The sequence below is a fragment of the Dipodomys merriami genome, unplaced genomic scaffold (genome assembly GCF_024711535.1).
Source record: "Dipodomys merriami isolate MVZ:Mamm:240054 unplaced genomic scaffold, mDipMer1.0.p SCAF_57, whole genome shotgun sequence".
NCBI lineage: Eukaryota > Metazoa > Chordata > Mammalia > Rodentia > Heteromyidae > Dipodomys > Dipodomys merriami.
Genome location: NW_027206146.1, coordinates 4,577,193 through 4,597,405, shown reverse-complemented (window position 1 = coordinate 4,597,405; position 20,213 = coordinate 4,577,193). Strand labels below are relative to the sequence as shown.

General features: G+C 56.7%; 1 protein-coding gene across 2 annotated transcripts; it reads left to right on the top strand.

The window, feature by feature from the left end:
- Positions 1-94: 94 nt before the first annotated feature.
- On the top strand, positions 95-20,015 carry Mybpc2 (myosin binding protein C2). 2 transcript variants are annotated; one of them, XM_070000893.1, is made up of 28 exons: positions 101-377; positions 1,924-2,001; positions 2,420-2,506; positions 3,040-3,188; positions 3,387-3,504; positions 4,392-4,440; positions 4,564-4,623; positions 5,309-5,505; positions 5,701-5,833; positions 6,480-6,604; positions 6,689-6,794; positions 8,715-8,887; positions 9,114-9,279; positions 9,908-10,014; positions 10,540-10,569; positions 10,802-10,941; positions 13,244-13,403; positions 13,488-13,592; positions 14,214-14,402; positions 14,911-15,045; positions 15,751-15,918; positions 16,010-16,098; positions 16,240-16,435; positions 17,143-17,282; positions 17,925-18,084; positions 18,222-18,358; positions 19,316-19,502; positions 19,900-20,015. In XM_070000893.1, the coding sequence occupies exons 1-28, from the start codon at positions 359-361 to the stop codon at positions 19,908-19,910; spliced, it is 3,414 nt and encodes a 1,137-aa protein (XP_069856994.1). In that variant the 5' UTR covers positions 101-358; the 3' UTR covers positions 19,911-20,015. The 2 variants fall into 2 exon arrangements, with proteins under 2 accessions (XP_069856995.1, XP_069856994.1); XM_070000894.1 differs by lacking the exons at positions 17,925-18,084; positions 18,222-18,358; positions 19,316-19,502; positions 19,900-20,015 and adding an exon at positions 16,878-16,909 and having other exon boundaries at positions 95-377; positions 17,143-17,260.
- Positions 20,016-20,213: the final 198 nt, after the last annotated feature.

Here is a 20,213-nt window from a genome sequence, read left to right as displayed (position 1 = left end):
CCTTTCCCAAAGTCTGGATGGCAGCCCTTGGCCCAACCTGGTGTCATTACCCCCCCCCCCCCGCAGGATCCGAGCACCCAGGCCCCCCGCCAGGCCTGCCCCACTCGCCCAGGTGTCCGGGCCCAGCCTGTCCCCCAGGACCTGGCATGGTGGCAGGTGTCCTGTCTTCCAGCTGATATTTCTCACCCTTTAGAGCATGCGAGAGGAATGTGGGGTGCCCCCCCGGCCTCCCAGAGCCTTCTGGGAGCTCCAGGCTCCTTAAAGGGCTCCCCCTGGACACCCACCTGTCCTCGCCAGGGCCTGGCAAGCAGAGGCGGCGGCTGAGCTCCAAGGAGCTGAAGAAGGTCCACAGGCAGACATGCCCGAGGCCAAACCAGGTGGCTTTCTAAGGGGGATGGGGGGCCCCTTTTCTGAATGGGGGTTTGGCCTCCTCTCTCTGGGTTTGAACCAACAGAATGCTTCTAACAGTGAAGAGGGGTTCCTCTCTCTTGTGGGATGGGTGTGTGTGTGTGTGTGTGTGTGTGTGTGTGTGTGCGCGCGCATTTGCCTAGGTTGGTGCTGAGAGCTTTTTCTTATGGATCAGTTCAAAGCCAACCTAGGCAGAAAAGTCCATTCAAAGCCAACCTAGGCAGAAAAGTCCATAAGATTCTGATCTTCGATGAACCAGCAAAACAAAAACAAAAACAAAAACAAGAAGTGGAGCTGTGGTTCAACTGGTAGAGCACCAGCCTTGAGAAAAAAAAAAAAAAAGCTCAAGGACAGTGCCCAAACCCCCCTCATAAATGAGGGGGAGGCTTCCTTCTGTCTAGATGGTAGAGCTTTTCTCACTAGGGGGCCCAGGGTCCTCTGTGGTGAAGATCAGGATCTTATCATGAGTTGGGGGTCTCCCTCCTTATTTTGATCATTTCTGGGGCTTGAACTTTGTCCCTGGGCTTAAGGCTAGCGCTCTACCACTTTGAGCCACAGCTCCACTTTTTTTTTTTTTTTTTTCCTGAGTAGTTTATTGGAGATAAGAATCTCACAGACTTTCCTGCCTGAGCTGGCTTTAAACCTCAGTCCTCAGATCTCAGCCTCCTGAGTAGCTAGGGTTACAGTTGTGAGCCACCAGCTCCTGGCTGTAGGGTCTCCCCCATTTATTTGTTTGTTTTTGATGGGGTTGCCACCTTCGGTGCGAAGGAACAGGGGACAATGTCCTATAAGTTGGGGTTTGGGCAGCTTCACTGAGTAGAGATTGAAGGTGTCCTCTGTAAGATATGGGGGTGTCTGTGTGTAGAAAGTGAAGGGGTTCCAGACTGTGTGGGGACAGGGAAAGCCTCCCTAGGAGAACCCCCTTTCTGTGACAACTGGGACTCTCCAGTGTAGCAGCTGGAGAGTGGCTGGAGCCCCTTTTTCCTCTGGTGTTGAGGATGGGACCCCGGGCTGCCACCTGCACAGGTGGCTTGGCCCAGCCATCAACCTTGCGTGGAGTTTGGGGTGGGGGCATTTCTTTCTATGCAGAGGGACTTCTGTTTTCTCTCCGAGTTGGTGTGTACAGAAGATCCAAAGCTGGCAAGGAGCGGGGGGGGGGGGGTGTCCTCTGGTGTCAGACCAGCCAGGGGGTGGGGGAACGAGCCCCTTGCAATGTGCCCCCCTGGGCTGGGGGCCAGGACCACGGGGGAGACTGCTGTGCTCAGCACAGTGTCCAGTTTCCAGGCCAGAGGAAGAGCTAATTATACCCCAGAACCCAAAGGTCAGCACCGTGGCCTGGGAGCCGGGGCGTAGTGGCCCCTGGGGGACAGAAAGCCAATCCACAGCCTGGGGATTAGATCAAATGACATCCAGGTTAGGGGCCTGGAAGCCTGGGTCCAAGGGAAGAGGGCTGGGGTCTGGAACTCGGGGTGTGAGGGGTCCAGTGCTTAACTGAGAATGTCTTGTACATCACAGCTGCTAAGAAGGCCCCTAAGGGCAAAGATGCCGCCAAGGAGGCCCCCCCTAAGGAGACTCCCGCAGAGTCCCCCAAAGGTGAGAAGGCGCCCTCCCTAGCGCTCCCCCTGCTCTCCGTGCTGAGGTTGCCCCTCGCTCCCCCCCCCCAGCCCTGCCTGAGCTCACGAGTGCCCCCAGGTGGAGCTGCCTGGTGTGGCGTGGCTCCTGCTCCTCTTGGCTTGTCCTGGTCACCTTGTCCAGCCAATGGAGCGCTCCCCAACAGGCTGTCCAGCACCCGAGGGACCACAGAGGGGGAAACCGAGGCTCAGAGAACCGGGGGAGCCTGACCAAGGTCCTTCAGTGCCCCGGGTGACCTGTCATCGTTCCCAGGACAGGAAAAGCCACCTCACCCCCCACGATGTTTGGTTTCTGAGCCCTCACTGGCTCTGAGCCCCACCCCCAGGCTGTCCCTCCACCCCTCCAGCCCTCCCGACACCTCATCTTACCCCCTGAGCAGAAGCTGCACCTGAGGACCAGTCCCCCACCGCCGAGGCGCCCACAGGCATCTTCCTGAAGAAGCCTGACTCCGTGTCCGTGGAGACTGGTGAGGGCTGGGGCCTGGACCCCCGGGTCTGAGGGAGGAGGCTGGGGCCTGGACCCCCGGGTCTGAGGGAGCAGGCTGGGGTCTGGATCCCCGGGTCTGAGGGAGGAGGCTGGGGCCTGGATCCCCAGGTCTGAGGGAGGAAGCTGGGGCCTGGACCCCTGGGTCTGAGGGAGGAGGCTGGGGTCTGGCCCCTGGGTCTGAGGGAAGCAGCTGGTCTGAACCCCTGGGTCTGAAGGAGGAGGCTGGGGTCTGGTCCCTGGGTCTGAGAGAGGAGGCTGGGGCCTGGACCCCTAGGTGTGAGGGAGGAGGCTGGGGTCTGGCCCCTGGGTCTGAGGGAAACAGCTGGTCTGGACCCCTGGGTCTGAAGGAGGAGGCTGGGGTCTGGCCCCTGGGTCTGAGGGAGGAGACTAAGGCCTGGACCCTTGGGTCTAAGGGAGGAGGCTGGATCTGGACCCCTGGATCTGGGCACTGTATCTTCCAACCTCACTCCCCCTGTGGAGAGTTCGGGGTTCCTGACCGGCCCCTGTCTCCAGGGAAGGACGCAGTGATCATAGCCAAGGTGAACAGCAAGGAGCTCCCGGGCAAGCCGATGTTCAAGTGGGTCAAGGGGAAGTGGCAGGAGCTGAACAGCAAGAGCGGGGCGCGCTTCTCCTTCAAGGAGTCGGAGGACTCGGCCAGCAATGTGAGCCATGGCGGAGCGGCCAGGGTGGTGGTGGGGATAGCGCCAGCGGAGTGTGGGTGACATGAGCACCCAGGGGGCGGGGCCTATCATATAGAGCAGGGGACCCAGGACTGGGATGAGCCACAGTAGGACTGGGATGAGGCTTGTTGGGGCGGAATGGGGTATCCCCACGCTGGGCATCACTGGTGCCGCCCCCAGGTGTACACGGTGGAGCTCCGCATTGAGAAGGTGGTCCTGGGGGACCGCGGGGACTACCGCCTGGAGGTCAAAGCCAAGGACGTGTGTGACAGCTGCAGCTTCAACATCGACGTGGAGGGTGCGCTGGCGGGGGGGCGGGAAGGGGTGTCTAGGCCCGGATGCGCCAGCGGGGAGGGGGAAGGCATGCGTGTGCAGATGAGGTGGGCACAGGTCTTTGGGGACCCTAGACTTGGGCTTCAGGGGATACAAAATTGGGTGACTGTCTACCTACTGGCCAAGAATAGGATTAGGTACAAGCTTGGGAGTGAAATCTGTTTAAAATCTTGGGGTGCGCTTGCAAAAACGGAGCAATCCAGGTTTGAGAAAGAAGAATAAAGAATTGGGGCTGGGCGTGGTGGTGCACATCTAGAATCCCAACCACTTTTGGAGGTGGAGATAGGAGGATCACAGTCTGAGGCCAAGTCACTCAGCGAGACCCTCTCTAAAATCAAGCTGAAGTCAAAGGGCCGGGCATGGGTCTCCAGAGTGCCCGCCCAGCCAAAGCGAGGTCTTGAGTTCAAACCCCCAAAATGGATAATGCCACAAGGAATTGGGGCATGAGGGAGCTCAGATGTGGAGGGTAGTGTGGACAGGATGGAGAGGCAGTAGCCCTGATTTTCAGGGCCTGGGTAAGATAGGCAGTCTCTGAATCCATGTAGATTCTGGGGAGCTGTACTCCAGGCTAGGTGTGTGTGTGGGGGGGGGCATTGAACATGGAGGACACAGGGGATGAGGTAGCCCAGGCCTGGGCAGCAGGGGGTGCTGACAGGCGGGGTGTGTGTGTGGAGGGTGAGGGCAGCCAGGAACATGATGGAGGATGATGCAGAGTGTGTGTGTGTGGGGGAGTTCCCTGGCCTAGGGGAGAAAGTGTGCTGCCCCCAGACCTTGCCAGAGGGGCCTGCGAGGTGCTGTTGGTCTTAGACGACCCCCCACTCTAGCTCACCCCCTCTGTCCTGCCTCCCCCAGCACCCCGACAGGACGCCTCCGGCGAGAGCCTCGAAAGCTTCAAACGCTCGTGAGTTGCCCTGGGGAGCAGGCCCTCGGAGATGAGGATCTGGGCAGACGGAGGGTCCAGGGAGGCAGGGGTGCGGTCCCCCAGGTGGGTGTGGGTGCGGCTCACATGTCCTTTTCTTCACAGGGGTGAAGAAAAGTCAGAAGATGCAGGGGAGTTGGACTTCAGCGGGCTCTTGAAGAAGAGGTGAGCCTTGAGAGTCCCAAAGAAGCGGGGGCAGGGACAGGGGCGCGGGGAGAACCCCGCTGGTCCAGAATCTCCAAAATCATGCCAGGATCTTCTGCTGGACCTCCAGCAACCCAGCCAGCCACCGGTCCACCCACCCATCCACCCAGCAGTCAGCCATCTGCCCATCAGGTCACTCCCTGTCCTGTGTCCTCAACTCTGGCCCATGCACACGTCTATCCACCCATCCATCTGTCCACCCGCTCCCCCAGCCTGCTACCCACCCATCCACCTCCCCAGTCATAGCCTTGAGGATCAAGCAACGTCCAGCAGAGAAGAAGACTTGGGTGCTAGCTGTGGGGGTGGAAGGGAAAGTTGGAGGAGGCACAAAGGCCTGGGGTGCTGGGCAGAGGCCAGAGAATAGAGGATAGGAAGGTGTGGATTCCTGGGGTGAGGAGTGGATCACCTTCCTGTGGACATCGGGAGGGAAGGGGTAGTGTCTGCTGGCTTCTGATATCCTTTGGGGGGCTCAAAGGGTATGGATACACCTGAAAGGAGAAGGCCGGAAAGCAAGAGGGCCAGGAGGAGGCCAGGACCAGTGGTCCAGGTGGGAGACAATAAGGCCTCTGAGCAGGCAGGTGACATGGGGTGGGGTGGGGGTCACAGCAAGTGAGATCCTCTTGTCCTCCTTCGTGGGGGTCCCTAGGGAGGTAGTGGAAGAGGAGAAGAAGAAAAAGAAAGATGAAGATGACTTGGGGATCCCCCCCGAGATCTGGGAGCTCCTGAAGGGAGCGAAGAAGAAGAGCGAGTATGAGAAGATTGCTTTCCAGTACGGCATCACCGACCTCCGGGGCATGCTCAAGCGCCTCAAGAAGGCCAAGGTCGAGGTCAAAAAGAGCTCAGGTCAGTGCAGGCCTGGGGGCGGGGGCTTGTGACACCCCAGGGTCTGTTGGTCCCTGGGTCAGTCCCGTGCCCTGAGCTGAGAGACCCTGGTGTGTGTGTGGGGGGGGGGGTGGCCAGGTCAGGGAGGGGCCTCCTCCCCCTCCTCCTCCTTCTCTTCCTCCTCCTTCTCACCACTGGGCCTCCCTCCTGCTCCAGCCTTCACAGTGAAGCTAGACCCGGCTTACCAAGTGGACAGGGGTAACAAGATCAAGTTGGTGGTGGAGATCAGCGACCCCGATCTTCCCCTCAAGTGGTACAAGAACGGCCAGGAGATCAAGCCGAGCAGCAAGTACGAGTCGGGGGGATCGGGGGGGTCACCCATCCCCCCCCAGGTCTCCATCCTTCTACTATAGCCTCCCCTCTAGCTGGGACTACAGGTATGAACCACCATGCCCACCAACTCAAGATTTAATTTTTTTCCTCCTTGGTTGTATATTCTATATTGGATGTGTGTGTGTGTGTGTGTGTGTGTGTGTGTGTGTGTGTGTGTGTGTGTGTGTGTGTGTGTGTGTGTGTGTGTGTTCCTGGTGTTATCTCTGTCCCAGCTGGCAGGAAGCGGTTGGGAGTCCAAGGACCAGTGTGGTAGTGCAGCTCAGTAATCCTAGCTGTGGAGAGAGATGTCAAGGAGATCCTCCTGGCCCAGGCCACCGCAGGCATAGTTCATGAGACCTTGTCTCAAGAGCAAAATACAAACATAAGGGCTGTGGTTTATGCGGCAAAGAACTTGCCTAGCATGCAAGAGGCTTTAACTCTAGGAGGGGAGAGGGAAGGAGGAAGGGAGGGAGGCAGCCAGACAGGAGGAGGAGAAGTTGGGCCTTTTGTTCTCTCCCAGGCTGTTGACTAGGGGGATAAGGTGGGAGGAGGTGGGTCCTGGCCCAGGCTGGGTTCTGAGTGGGACTGACGTGGCCCGCTCTGCCCGCCCCGCCCCGCTGCAGGTACGTGTTTGAGAACGTGGGCAAGAAGCGGATCCTCACCATCAATAAGTGCACACTGGCCGACGACGCTGCGTACGAGGCGGCTGTGAAGGATGAGAAGTGCTTCACCGAGCTCTTCGTCAAAGGTGAGTCCCGGCTTCTGCCAGAGCACAACCCCCACAGGGTGGGGGTCCCTGCCCTGCTGACCTCCTGTCCCCCATCGCATGCAGAGCCTCCGATCCTGATTGTCACCCCCCTGGAGGACCAGCAGGTGTTTGTGGGTGACCGCGTGGAGATGGCAGTGGAGGTGTCAGAAGAGGGGGCCCAGGTCATGTGGTGAGTGCTCCTCAGTTCCAACCTTCTCTGTGGCTGGCTGACCTTTCTGACCTGGGACCTCTCTGGAGATCCAGTCATCCAGCCATCACCCCAATCCAGTCATCATTCTTCTACCCTTCATCCATCCCCCATCCATCATCCATTCATCCCCCATCCATCATCCATCCATCCCCCATCCATCATCCATTGTCCATCATCCATCCCCCATCTGTCATCCATCCATCCCCCATCATCCATCCCCCATCCGCCCCCATCAATTATCATCCATCACCCATCCACCATCCATCCATTCCCCATCATCCATTGTCCATCATCCATTCATCCCCCATCATCTATCATCCATCCCCCATCAATTATCATCTATCACCCATCCATCATCCATCATTCATCATCCAGTCCCCCATCATGCATCATCCATCCCCATCATCCATCATCCATTCATCATCCATCCATCCATTCCTCATCCATCCACCCATCATCCATCCCCCATCCCCCATCATCCATCAATTCATCTTCCCATTCCCATTCATCCAATTCCTATCCCTTCATCTAGTCTTTTACCCACCCATCCACCACACATCCATCCTCATCCATCCATCTATTATCTACCCATTTGTCCAATCTTTTACTCGTCCTCCGTCCAACACATCTTTATGGATCCCTGTTGTGTGGCTGTCCTCTTCTGCATCTCAGAAGTGTGCTAGGGAGAAGCAAGACAAGCAGCAACCCAGAACCTGCCTTTATGGCATTAGTAATCTGGAGAACTGGTGGTGGTGTGGGGGAGAGATGTTAGCCGGGCCATCACCAGGAGAATAGCAAAGCCCTATTTTGACAAGCGTCTGACTGGAGCCAGGGCTTCTCACCGGAGGGTTGAGGAGGCCAGGGAGGGCTTCCAGAGGAGGTTGACAATTGGATGATGGGACTGCATGGGTGGGATGGGACGCAGGGGTATCCCATGCGGGGGAGAGCACACCCTGACATCCTCCTGCCTTGTGACCACCAACTTTTTTTTTAATTTTTTATTGTAAAGATACTATACAGAGGGTTACAGTTACATGAGTGAGGTAAAGAGTACACTTACTGAGCATTGTTACTCCCTCCATTGTTTCCCCCCTACCATCCCTTCCCTCCCTACCTTCCCCAAGGTTCTTTTTTTTTTTAATTGTGATTAAGTGATTACATAATTTCCCAAATTTCACAGTATTGTGGAATATTGATGCTCATTTAAAGTCACAAGTTCATTCTAACTTTCCTGGAGCAAATTGTCTATCACAGTCTATAACATATAATGGTGTACACATATACACCATACATGTGATCAGCAGCATGGGGATATTTGGTAGTGGTTCGACCAGATGAGTGGGAGTTCTTTGTTTCTTAAGTCCTGTTAGTTTTGTCGTATCACCTAACATTTTGGATTTAGCATCCACTTATCCGGGAAACCATGTACCGTTTGTCTCTTTGCTCTTGGCTTACCTCGCTCAACATGATTCCTTCTAGCTCCATCCATTTCCCTGCAAATGCCATTATTTTGTCATTTCTAATGGCTGCATAATATTCCATTGTGTATAGATACCACAATTTTTGGATCCATTCATCTGTGGTGGGGCATCTGGGTTGTTTCCATATCCTAGCTATTGTGAATAGTGCTGCAATAAACATGGAGGTGCAGGTGTCATTATATATTGGTTCCTGTTGTTCAGGGTAGATGCCTAGAAGTGGTATGACTGGGTCGTAAGGGAGGTCAATCTTTAGCTTTCTAAGGACCCTCCAGACTGCATTCCAAAGTGGTGACCACCAACTTTCAAGATGCCTCTGCCATACTTTTGCATCCCATTCCCAGAACGAGCTCCAAGGGGCACTGGGTCCCCTGGGAGGCTGAGCCAGCAGGGCGCTGATCCTCTCCTTCTGGGTGTCCAGGATGAAGGACGGGGTGGAGCTGACGCGGGAGGACTCCTACAAGGCCCGCTATCGCTTCAAGAAGGACGGCAAGCGCCACATCCTCATCTACTCTGACGTGGACAAGGAGGACGGGGGCCGGTACCAGGTCATCACCAATGGCGGCCAGTGTGAGGCTGACCTCATCGTGGAGGGTAGGACTCTGAGAGGGGTGGACATGAAGCCCCAAAGCTCCGCCCAGGGGTTTGGCCCTTCCCTTCCTGTCTTCTGGTCTGAACTTCAGAGTCCATAGTGCACCTGGACGGGGCCTCCCGCCCCTCACCCAGTGCCCAGAATGGTGTAGGAGGGCTCAGTACCCACTGTGTCCCTGATCACCTGACCAGAGTCATGAGGGTCCCATCTCCTTCCCTCCCTGTCCAGAGAAGCAGCTGGAAGTCCTGCAGGACATTGCCGATTTGACTGTGAAGGCCGCTGAACAGGCTGTGTTCAAGTGTGAGGTGTCAGATGAGAAGGTGACAGGCAAGTGGTACAAGAACGGTGTGGAGGTGCGCCCCAGCAAGAGGATCACCATCTCCCACGTGGGCAGGTGCGGAGCAGGCTGTGGGCGTGGGGGACGTGGCACGGCGTGCATATCGGTTAGCTGGGGCTGAGGAGCCAGGGGTCTGCCTTAGAAGAGCAGGGACTGTGGGGGCGCTGGGGATGGAAACCAGGGCCTGACGTTTGCTAGGCAAGTGCTGCACCACTTGAGCCACACCCAAGCCCTTTTGTTTTTTAAGACAAAGGTCTTGCTGACAGCCTAGGCTGGAACTTGAGATCTCCCTGCCTCTGCTTCGAGAGCAGCTGGGATCATTGATGTGCAACATTGTACTGGTCCCTGGAGCTTTATTTGTACATCAGTAACAACAAATTCTGAGCATCAACTAGTGCCTCTAGCACACCTCCTATGCATCTGGTATTTTTCTAGATGCTTCCCCACAACCCTGAGGTAGAATGTTCCTATTACTCCTGTGGGTAAAGACGCAGAGGCATAGAGAGTTTACGTAACTTACCCCCATGGCATATAGAGAGCCAGTGGGATTGGAGCACAGGCCAAAGCCCCAAATAAAAATGGTAAGTGTGTAGACTGCATGGAAGGAGGGGGTTTCTCAGGAGGTATAGAAGGAGATGGAAGGGGGTGGAGCTTCCAGGCCATTGTCCTGCTCCCGCACTCCTAGATTCCACAAGCTGGTGATCGATGATGTCCGCCCTGAGGATGAGGGAGACTACACGTTCGTACCTGATGGCTATGCACTGTCACTCTCAGCCAAGCTCAACTTCCTGGGTGAACAAATCTCTGCCTCTTCCCCTGAGGTCATGGGCCCTGGGAGGTCCCTACCCCGGGACTCACTGTCCTCAAGAGTTCAGTGGAGGGCTGGGAAGGTGGCTCAGTGGTAGAGCGCTTGCCTTGCATGCATGAGGCCCTGGGTTCGATTCCTCAGCACCACATAAGCAAAAAGAAAAAAGCCGGAAGTGGTGCTGTGGCTCAAGTGGTAGAGCGCTAGCCTTGAGCTGAAGAGCTGAGGGACAGCGCCCAGGCCCAGAGTTCAGGCCCCACGACTGGAACAAAAAAAAAAAAAAGAGTTTAGTGGAGGTGATGGCAGGTGGCTGTGGGGTTCATGGAGAAGTGGAGAAGATGGGCAGAGAGGGCATTGCACGGCTGAGGAGCAGGCAGAGCCATGGCTGGCCCCCTGTGGCAGCACAGATCCCAGAGTTCCCACCAGCCACTCATCACTGGCCCCGCCTCTGCCTCCTGAATGTGGATGGGGGCTGGAGCGTCCCTAATGGTGTGCTCTTCTTGGACTTGCAGAGATCAAGGTGGAGTACGTGCCCAAGCAAGGTGAGCATGAGGGCAGCTCTCTTGGGCTGGGGCTTGGGGCCTGGGTCTGATGGGGGAGGCTGGGATCTAGGGCCTGAGTCTAAGGGAGGAGGCTGGGGTCTGTGCCCTAGGTCTCTATTTCCCTGAGTACCTCACCCCTTAAGGAATCCTCTACCTCTTGGGGACCCCTTTGGTATGGCAGGAATCCCAGTTGCTTCCCCTTAGTCTCATAGGACCTCTTTTGTGCCTCCAGAACCCCCAAAGATCCACCTGGACTGCTCAGGGAAGACCTCAGATAACTCTATTGTTGTCGTGGCTGGGAACAAGTTGAGGCTGGATGTGTCCATCACTGGGGAGCCCCCTCCCGTCGCCACCTGGCTGAAGGGAGATGAGGTAGGCTGGGCTGGCTTGAGCATCTCTCTCTTTCAGTATTGCTGGGTGACTTCAAGCCAGTTTCTTTCCTTGTCTGAATCCCAGTTTCATTCTCTACAAAGTTAGGGTAAGGATTTGTTCTTTTTTTTGGGGGGGGTCCGGTCGTGGGGCCTAAACTCTGGGCCTGGGCGCTGTCCCTCAGCTCTTCAGCTCAAGGCTAGTGCTCTACCACTTGAGCCACAGTGCCACTTCCAGCTTTTTTTCTTTTTGCTTATGTGGTGCTGAGGAATTGAACCCAGGGCCTCAGGCATGCAAGGCAAGCGCTCTACCACTGAGCCACCTTCCCAGCCCCAGGATTTGTTCTTCACGGGGTTGTTTTTAAGGCTGGGTATTTACTCATCCACCACTGGGTATGGCTGGCATATGGTAGAGTCTACATCCATCCATCCATCTATCATCCATCCATCCACCACCCTATCCAGCTAGTCATCTGTCCATCCATCATCCATCATCCATTCACCATCTATTTATCCACCTACTCATCCACCATCATTCATCATCCATTCAGTCATCTGTTCATCCCTCTATCCATCTACTCATCCATCATCACCATCCATCAGTCATCTGTCCATCATCATCCATCCAGCCATCTGTCCATCCATCCATCCATCCATCCACCTACTCATCCATCGTCCATTCAGTCATCCATCATCATCCATCCAGTCATCTGTCTATCCATCCAGTCATCTGTCATCCATCATCATCCATCCAGTCATCTGTCTATCCATCTAGTCATCTGTCATCCATCATCATCCATCCAGTCATCTGTCCACCCATCCATCCGTCCATCCACTCATCCATCATCCATTCAGTCATCCATCATCATCCATCCAGTCATCTATCTATCCATCCAGTCATCTGTCCATCTACCCATCATCCACCTACCCACAAACTATTTTTATTTTGTGTCCTAGTCCCCAGGCCACTTCCAGTTTCCATCCCTCTGTGCTTTTTTTTTTTTTCCTTTGGTAGGTCATGGGGCTTGAACTCTGGGCTTGGGCGCTGTCTCTCAGCTCTTCAGCTCAAGGCGAGAGCTCTACCACTTGAGCCACAGCGCCACTTCTGGTTTTCTAGTGGTTTATTGGAGATAAGAGTCTCACAGACTTTCCTGTCCGGGTTGGCTTTGAACCATGATCCTCAGATCTCAGCCTCCTGAGTAGCTTGTGTTAGTCCATCATTGAGACACATGTCTGACATAAATCACCTTCATCAGACAAAAAGTTTATTTTGGCTTATGTTTCAGTCTGTGGTTCTCTCCTTTCCTTCCCCATTCACTTTGGGCCTGTGGCAGGCAGAGCATCATGGTGGGAGCACAGATTGGAGCCAGGTGCTGCCCCCATGATGTCCAGGAAGCAAGGGGAGAGCCAGGAAGGGGCCAGCTGGTGCCCTCATATCCTTTCAAGACCACATCCCCAGTGATCAGACCTCCTCCTGCTAGGTCCCTCCTTAAAGGCTCCACACCTTTCCAGCAGCACTAAGAGCTGGGGACCAGCCTTTAAGACATGGCCTCTGGGACCACCTCTCCAAATCATAGCTGTGCTCCAGACACCCATTTGTCCATTTAGCCATTCTCCATTCTGGTTGCCCATTCATGCTGTGACTTGGCCTTTATTCCCTCCTTTGCTCTGGAAGCTGTGTGCAGGCTCTGCCTTGTTTGCAATTCTCCATCAGACCCAGCCCTGCCTCTTGGGGAGAGGTAGGGAAGGCACTAGCCAGGCAGAATGGTTGGGGCTTAGGTAAAGAGTGAGATTAAGGGCCCAGCCTGGTGGTTCATACCTATAGTCCTAGCTCCTCCCAGGTGGAGGTAGAATTATGCTTCAAGGCTGATCAGGACAAATTTAGGAGACCTTTTCTGAAAGATAAAGGTAAAAATTAAAGGGCTGGGGAGTGCCTCAAGTGGTAGAACATTTGCTTAGCCTGTGCGATTCTAAGTTCAATCTGAAGGAAGGAAGGGAGGGAAGGAAGGAGGGAGGGAAGAAGTGATATTTTGGGGGGGGGTCCCTCCACTTGGTAGCATCCAAGGTGGCATCCTGGAAAGGTGACTTGGGCATGATCCCACAAATTTGTGAGGGCCTGGTGCCCAGGAGCCAGTTCTTGGGGTTTTGGGACCACTCAGTGTGGCATCTTCATGATGGGTAGGGGGCATGTGCGGGTTGAGGGGGGCAGTGGGGGGGTCCAGAATGGGCAGTAATGGGGGAGCCAGTGGAGGTCTTTGGGCGGGGGCGGGGGGCGCATCCAGCAAGGCACCCTGTGCTCTGCGCAGGTGTTCTCTGCCACTGAGGGCAGGACACGCATCGAGCAGCGACCCGACTGCAGCAGCTTTGTGATCGAGAGCGCGGAGCGCGCAGACGAGGGCCGCTACACCATCAAGGTCACCAACCCCGCGGGCGAGGATGTGGCCTCCATCTTCCTACGGGTTGTGGGTAAGAAGAGGTACAAGGAGGCTAGAGGTGGCTTCTTGAAGTGTTTGGGGGGCCACCTGGTGATCTTGTCCCCCTTCTTCCCAGATGTCCCTGACCCTCCGGAGGCTGTGCGTGTCACCTCAGTGGGAGAAGACTGGGCTATCTTGGTGTGGGAGCCACCCAAGTATGATGGCGGTCAGGCGGTCACTGGTGAGGCCCAGCCCCTTGTGACCTCCGAACTCTGCTCCTTGACCCCTGCCCTCAAGGAGCCCTTAGCATCCTCTTCGGCCAATCCTGGGATCTGGCTTACCACCTCATCTTTGGTCTTTCTTGATCCCTTTGGTTTCTCCCATTATTTCTTTTAGTTTTTGCGACACTGAGGCTTTGAACTCAGGGCCTTGGGCTTGCTAGGCAAGGGCTCTACCACTTGAGTCACATCCTCAACCCTTTTGCTTTTGGTTTGCTTTTGAAGAGGGTGTCCCACTTTTTCCTCAGGGCCAGCCTTGGACTGTGATCTTCCTGCCTCTCCCTCCTGAGTAGTTGGGATTACAGGTGTGCACGACCATGCCTGGCTTCCCTCATTCTTTAGCCCCCAGTGACTGATCTGGGAACATATCTTACTTTGGTCCACAGTCTGGGTTTTTCTGTGGCCTCTGACCCTGCATGTCACACCTATGATCTCTCGAGTCCCAACCCGCCCCCCCCCCACAGCTCTGTGACCCCCCCCCAGGAAGCCAGATGGTGGCGCTGGGCCTCTCTGTGAGCCTTCCACGTGACCCTGGCTGTCGCACCTGCCCCCTGACCCCATTGCTGCTCTCGGGATGCCCCCAGGGTACCTCCTGGAGCGGAAGAAGAAAGGCTCCCAGCGCTGGATGAAGCTGAACTTCGAGGTGTTCACGGAGACGACCTATGAATCCACCAAGATGATCGAGGGCGTTCTCTACGAGATGCGGGTGTTCGCTGTCAACGCCATCGGCGTCTCCCAGCCCAGCCTCAACACCAAGCCCTTCATGCCCATCGGTAACAAGGATGCCCCGGATGCCCTGCTGACCTCTGACCCATGCACTGCCTGCCATTGACCTCGGACCCTATGCCCTGGCCTTTGACCCACAGACCGTACTGACTTCTGACCCCTCTTGTCCCTCAACCCAGCACTTGGAGCTCCTCACCCCAACCTCCCATGTCCTCCCGACCCAGCGCTCTAACCATGGACCTCCTCGGTCCCGGCCTCTGCTCTGACACCTGACTGCCTGGCTGCCCTCCAACCTGCAGCCTCACTCCTCCCCCCTGACCTTGGAGACTATCTTGCTTGGAGAGTCTTTGAGACAGCATCTCACTGGGTGGTCCAGGATGACCTCAAACTCCATCCTCCTGCCCCAGTCTCCTGATTGCTGGTATTACAGGCATGCGTCACCACTCTAGATGGCTGCTGACCACCATCACAGTAGCCCCTTCCCTGTCTGGAAAATCCACTTCTGATGCCTGCTGACCCCTGACCCTGATCCCCTTTTTCCATGGGTCCCTACAGCCCCCACAAGTGAACCCTTACACCTGACGGTGGAGGATGTGACAGACACCACCACTACCCTCAAGTGGAGGCCCCCAGACAGGATCGGGGCAGGTGGCATTGACGGCTACTTGGTGGAGTACTGCCTGGAAGGCTGTGAGTGCTCCCTCCCGGCCCCAGGGGTCCTCAACCAGGGAACTGAGTGAGGGGTCCTGCAGGCACTGGGGCCCGCCGTGGGGCAGGCATTGTCAGGTCACCATGCAGGCAGGCTGAGGGTCAGGGGGCCAAGCCAGACCTTAATGATCATGGGTCCCATTTCCCTCCCTCCCCTCTCCCCATGTCCTTCCTCCACACAGCAATGGCCGTCCATTTCTCTGTCTATCCTTCCCTCCATTGATCTTCTACTTCTATCTTCTGCCTGCCTTCCATCCATCCACACACCCAACCTAACCAAACACCTACTCAGTCTTTCTCCCTCCGTCCGTCCATCCGTCCCTCCTTCCTTCCTTTCTCTTCCTCTTCCTCTCTCTGTCTCTGTCTCTCTGTCTCTCTCTCTCTGTATGGGGTTTTGAACTCAGGGCCTCTCTCCTAGGCAAGTGTTTCCCCACGCAAACCATGCCCCCAGCTCTTTTGTTTGTACTCTGGGTTTGAAGTAAGGTCTCACTCGCCTTGCCTGGGCTGGCCTCCACCAGTACATCCTCCGGCTCCTGCCTCGCGCGTAGCCTCACCGCCCTAAGCGGCCTCTGCACCCTGCGGGCCCGGTATTACATCTGGGCTGTGCCCAGGTCCCCGAAGGGCACCCGGAGCTGAGGGTGGGGCGGGGTGGGCGCGGGGTCCCAAGGTCCCTGCCCCTCTGTCCAGCCGAGGACTGGGTCTCTGCAAACAAGGAGCCGGTGGAGCGGTGCGGCTTCACGGTCAAGGATCTCCCCACCGGGGCGCGGATCCTCTTTCGCGTGGTCGGCGTCAACATCGCGGGGCGCAGCCTGCCGGCCACCCTGCTCCAGCCGGTCACCATCCGGGAGATCGTGGGTGAGCCTCTCCCCACGCCCGCGCCCACACCCTAGGGGACCCTGGGGGGGCCCGGCCCCCGGCTGAACCCCCGCCCTGTCTGCGCCCTCAGAGCAGCCCAAGATCCGCCTCCCGCGCCACCTGCGCCAGACCTACGTCCGCAAAGTCGGCGAGGCGCTCAACCTCGTCATCCCGTTCCAGGTGCCCGCGGGGTGGGGCCGGGCCTGGGCGGGGCCGGGCGCTCAACCTTGTCACCCTGTTCCAGGTGCCCACGGGGCGGGGCCGATCAGGGGCTCCCCCCCTATCCCCCAGGGCCCGTGCTGACCCCAGCCTACCCCACAGGGCAAGCCCCGGCCTCAGGTGGTGTGGACCAAGGGCGGGGCGCCGGTGGACCCAGCGCGCGTGCACGTGCGCACCAGCGACCTGGACACCGTGTTCTTCGTGCGCCAGGCCGAGCGCTCCGACTCCGGGGAGTACGAGCTCAGTGTGCAGATCGAGAACATGAAGGACACGGCCACCATCCGCATCCGGGTCGTGGGTGGGTGGCGGGGGTCGGAGAAGGGTGGGGGAAGGACGAGGGGAGGGGAGAGGAAGGCCGGGGGTAGGGGGCGCAAGAGGGGGACGGGTGGAGAGGAGAGGTAGGAGTCCGGATGGAGAATCTAGGCACTAGATTCCCACGCACGTGGGAAGAGTGGGCGTGGCTGCAGCGATGGGTCCTCCCGCATGGGCGTGTGCTTGACTGGGCGTGGTCACGGGGCGTGGCTTATAAGGCCCTGGACCTGAGTAGACTCAGGCTCGGGTAGCCAGAGTGGGCGTGGCTTGAGTGGGCGGGACCAAGGGCGTGGCTCCAGTGGAGACTCGCCGGAGTGGGCGTGGCTTGAACGGCCGAGTGTCTAGGAAGTATGAAGCCCTAAGTTCACATCCCCAGGATCCCCCAACAACAATTGTTTTCAAAAAAGTTTCCAATTGTTATTATAAAGGAGATCCACAGGAGATACAGCTACATAGTCAGGTAAAGAGTACACTTCTGTTGGGACAATGTCACCCCTTCCCTTGCTCTCTCCCATCCCCACCGACAATGTGTCTAGCTCATTTTCAACAGAGTGTCTAGCACCCAAAACAATTTTAACTAACTTTAAAAATAAAAGAGGGACGAAGGCAGAATCCACAAGGAAGGGGGAAGGGTGGGCTGGAAGAGGAGACGAGTAGTAGCCATCGGACACCTGGGCTCTGCTCTGCTTCCAGAAAAGGCAGGGCCCGCGGAGAACGTGATGGTGAAGGAGGTGTGGGGCACTAACGCACTGGTGGAGTGGCAGCCCCCCAAAGACAACGGCAACAGCGAGATCACCGGCTATTTCGTGCAGAAAGCCGACAAGAAGACCATGGTGAGAGGAGGGGGAGGGCTGAGGAAGCATGGGGAGGGGAGAAGGGGGCAAGGGGCAGGGGAGAGACCCTGGCTAGGCTGAGCTGCCATGTAGGCTGCATTTCTCTACTCATTAAAGGAACATGTCACCAAGCCATCATCCATTGATTACTGTGGCCATACTGGGGGTTGAACTCAGGGCTTCATACTTGCTAGGCCTGCTCTACCCCTTGAGTGGCTCCAGCAGCCCATATTGGTTGGTTATCTTTTCAGATAGGGTCTCACTTCATCCTTGGTCCTCAGCTTGGACTTCGATCCTCCTGTTTCTTTTCCCACATTGCTGGGTTGACAGGCGTGTGACACTTTTCCTAGCCCTGGTCAGCTCCCCACCTCCACCCAGGCTGGCTTCAGATCCTGGTCCCCTAATCATGTCATTCAGGGCTGCATTGTTTTCCAGGCTGGATAGTATCCATTGTATGGGATGGGGGTGGGGTAATTTGGCTTGTCCACCCATTGGCTTCTTTGTGGCATTTGTAGATGGTGCTGAGAGGTTTCTCAACTCTGGGGTGCACTTTTTGCCCCCCCCGCCCCTTCTGTGTCTGTGTTCACTTGTGTGTGTCTCCCTCTTCCCTGTCTGCCTTGGTCCCTTGTGTCCCCATGCCAGGAGTGGTTCAATGTGTATGAACACAACCGCCACACCAGCTGCACCGTGTCTGACCTCATTGTGGGCAATGAGTACTACTTCCGCGTGTTCAGTGAGAACATCTGTGGGCTCAGCGACTCCCCTGGGGTCTCCAAGAACACCGCCCGCATCCTCAAGACAGGTGCAGCCCTCCCTTCCCCGGGCAGGGGTGGGGGGTTGGGGCGCCTGGACTCCCACCCTCCCCTCTGCTGGGACTCCAAGTTGGGGATTGAGGTTTGAGGGGGACAGGGGTCACCTTACAGGTGTCTTCCTCCCCAGGAATCAGCCTCAAACCAGTAGAGTACAAAGAGCATGACTTCCGGACGCCGCCCAAGTTCCTAACACCTCTCATGGACCGGGTGGTAGTGGCGGGCTACGCTGCTGCTCTCAACTGTGCTATCAGAGGCAACCCCAAGGTGCTGGGGAGGGGCGGCGGGGCCCCAAGCACCCCACCAGCTCTCCTTTCTTCCCCAAGTTTTCTCTCTTTTTGGTTGGTTGTGGGGCTTGAACTCAGGGTCTGGGTGCTGTCCCTGAGCTCTTTAGCTCAAGTTGAGTGCTCTACCACTTGAGCCATAGTGCCACTTCTGGTTTTCTGGTGGTTCATTGGAGATAAAGAGTCTCATGGAGCCGGGCGCTGGTGGCTCACGCCTGTAATCCTAGCTACTCAGGAGGCTGAGATCTGAGGATCGCGGTTCAAAGCCAGCCCGGGCAGGAGAGACCATGAGACTCCTATCTCCAATAAACCACCAGAAAACCGGAAGTGGCGCTGTAGCTCAAGTGGTAGAGCGCTCGCCTTGAGCTGAAGAGCGGAGGGACAGCGCCCAAGCCCAGAGTTCAAGCCCCACGTCCGACAAAAAAAAAAAAAAAAAGAGTCTCATGGAATTTCCTGCCTGGGTTGGCTTTGAACCGTGATCCTCAGATCTCAGCCTCCCAAGTAGCTAGGATGACAAATGTGAGCCACTGGCACCTGGCCCAAGTTCTGTGTGTGTGTGTGTGTGTGTGTGTGTGTGTGTGTGTTCATGGGGCTTGAACTCAGATCCTTAAACTCTCTGTAGCTGTTTTGCTCAAAGCTGAAGCTCTACCACTTAACTCCCAGCCTTGTTCTGGTTAACGGAATACGATTCTCATGGAGTTTCCTGTTCAGGTTAGCTCTGAACTGTGCTCCTCATAGTTCAGCTCCTGGGCAGCTGGGATTACAGGTGTGTGCCAGGGGCCCGTGGCTTGCTTTTATAGAAAAACAGCCTGAGGATCAGCAAGTGGATGTGACTGATCCTGGACACTCAGCTAAGAGAAGGAGCAGCCCCCCAAACCACACTGTTTCCACTGTTCCAGGCACCCCCTGATATCTTCCTTCTCTTTGGCTCCCTCCCCAGCCAAAAGTGGTGTGGATGAAGAACAAGATGGAGATTCATGAGGACCCCAAATTCCTGATCACCAACTACCAGGGCATCCTGACACTGAACATCCGCCGCCCCTCGCCCTTTGACGCCGGGACGTACTCCTGCCGGGCCTTCAATGAGCTGGGGGAGGCCCTGGCCGAGTGCAGGCTGGATGTCCGGGGTGAGCAGGGCCTGGTCCCCGCTGGGGAGGATACTCTGGAAACCTCCCAAAGGTGCTGCTGAGTGAAGTGAACTAGGCAGCCGGGTGGAGACCTAGGTGGTGTGTGTTATGGAGAAGGCCACACAGGCTGGGTGCAGTGGCTCATACCTGTAATCCCAGTTACTTGGGGGGTGGAGACAGAGATTGGGAGAATCAAGGTTTGAGGCTGGCCTGGAGAAAGTTACTGGGTGCCCACTTCAACAGAAAAAGGAGGGGTAGGCTTTGGAATAGGGTGGGTCAGTCTTCTGGTCACCTGCACGGGGGGGGGGGGGCAGGGAGGGGAGGGGGAGAGGGAGCAGCTGGGGATGTGGGAGGTGCCTGGGCCCACGCCTACCCCTCTTTTCTCATTCCCCCACAGTGCCACAGTGATGTGAGGCCCCCCACCCGTCAAGACAATTGAGTCCCAACTTCAATCCTGTACCCCTTGGGGAGTGGTGGGGAGCGGTGTCTCATTTCTGGAGTTATGAACTTCAACAAGAGTGTTGCATCTACTGTCCCTTGTGTGTCGCGTCTGTCTGTGCCTCTGGGGTGGGTCATGGAGCCGCCACATTCAAAGAGCAACTTTAGTGTGAGCCATGTTGCCGTGGCAACCACACAAGTTCAAAGGTGAACCGGGATTATGTGGTGGGAGCCCAGGATCAGGCACAGGCTGGGGAGGCTGCGGCTGCTCGA

Coding starts and splice junctions, on each gene's coding strand:
- Mybpc2 (XM_070000893.1), top strand. Junction 2,507..3,039: donor CTCCGTGTCCGTGGAGACTG/GTGAGGGCTGGG, acceptor CCCTGTCTCCAG/GGAAGGACGCAGTGATCATA. Junction 5,834..6,479: donor GAGATCAAGCCGAGCAGCAA/GTACGAGTCGGG, acceptor GCCCCGCTGCAG/GTACGTGTTTGAGAACGTGG.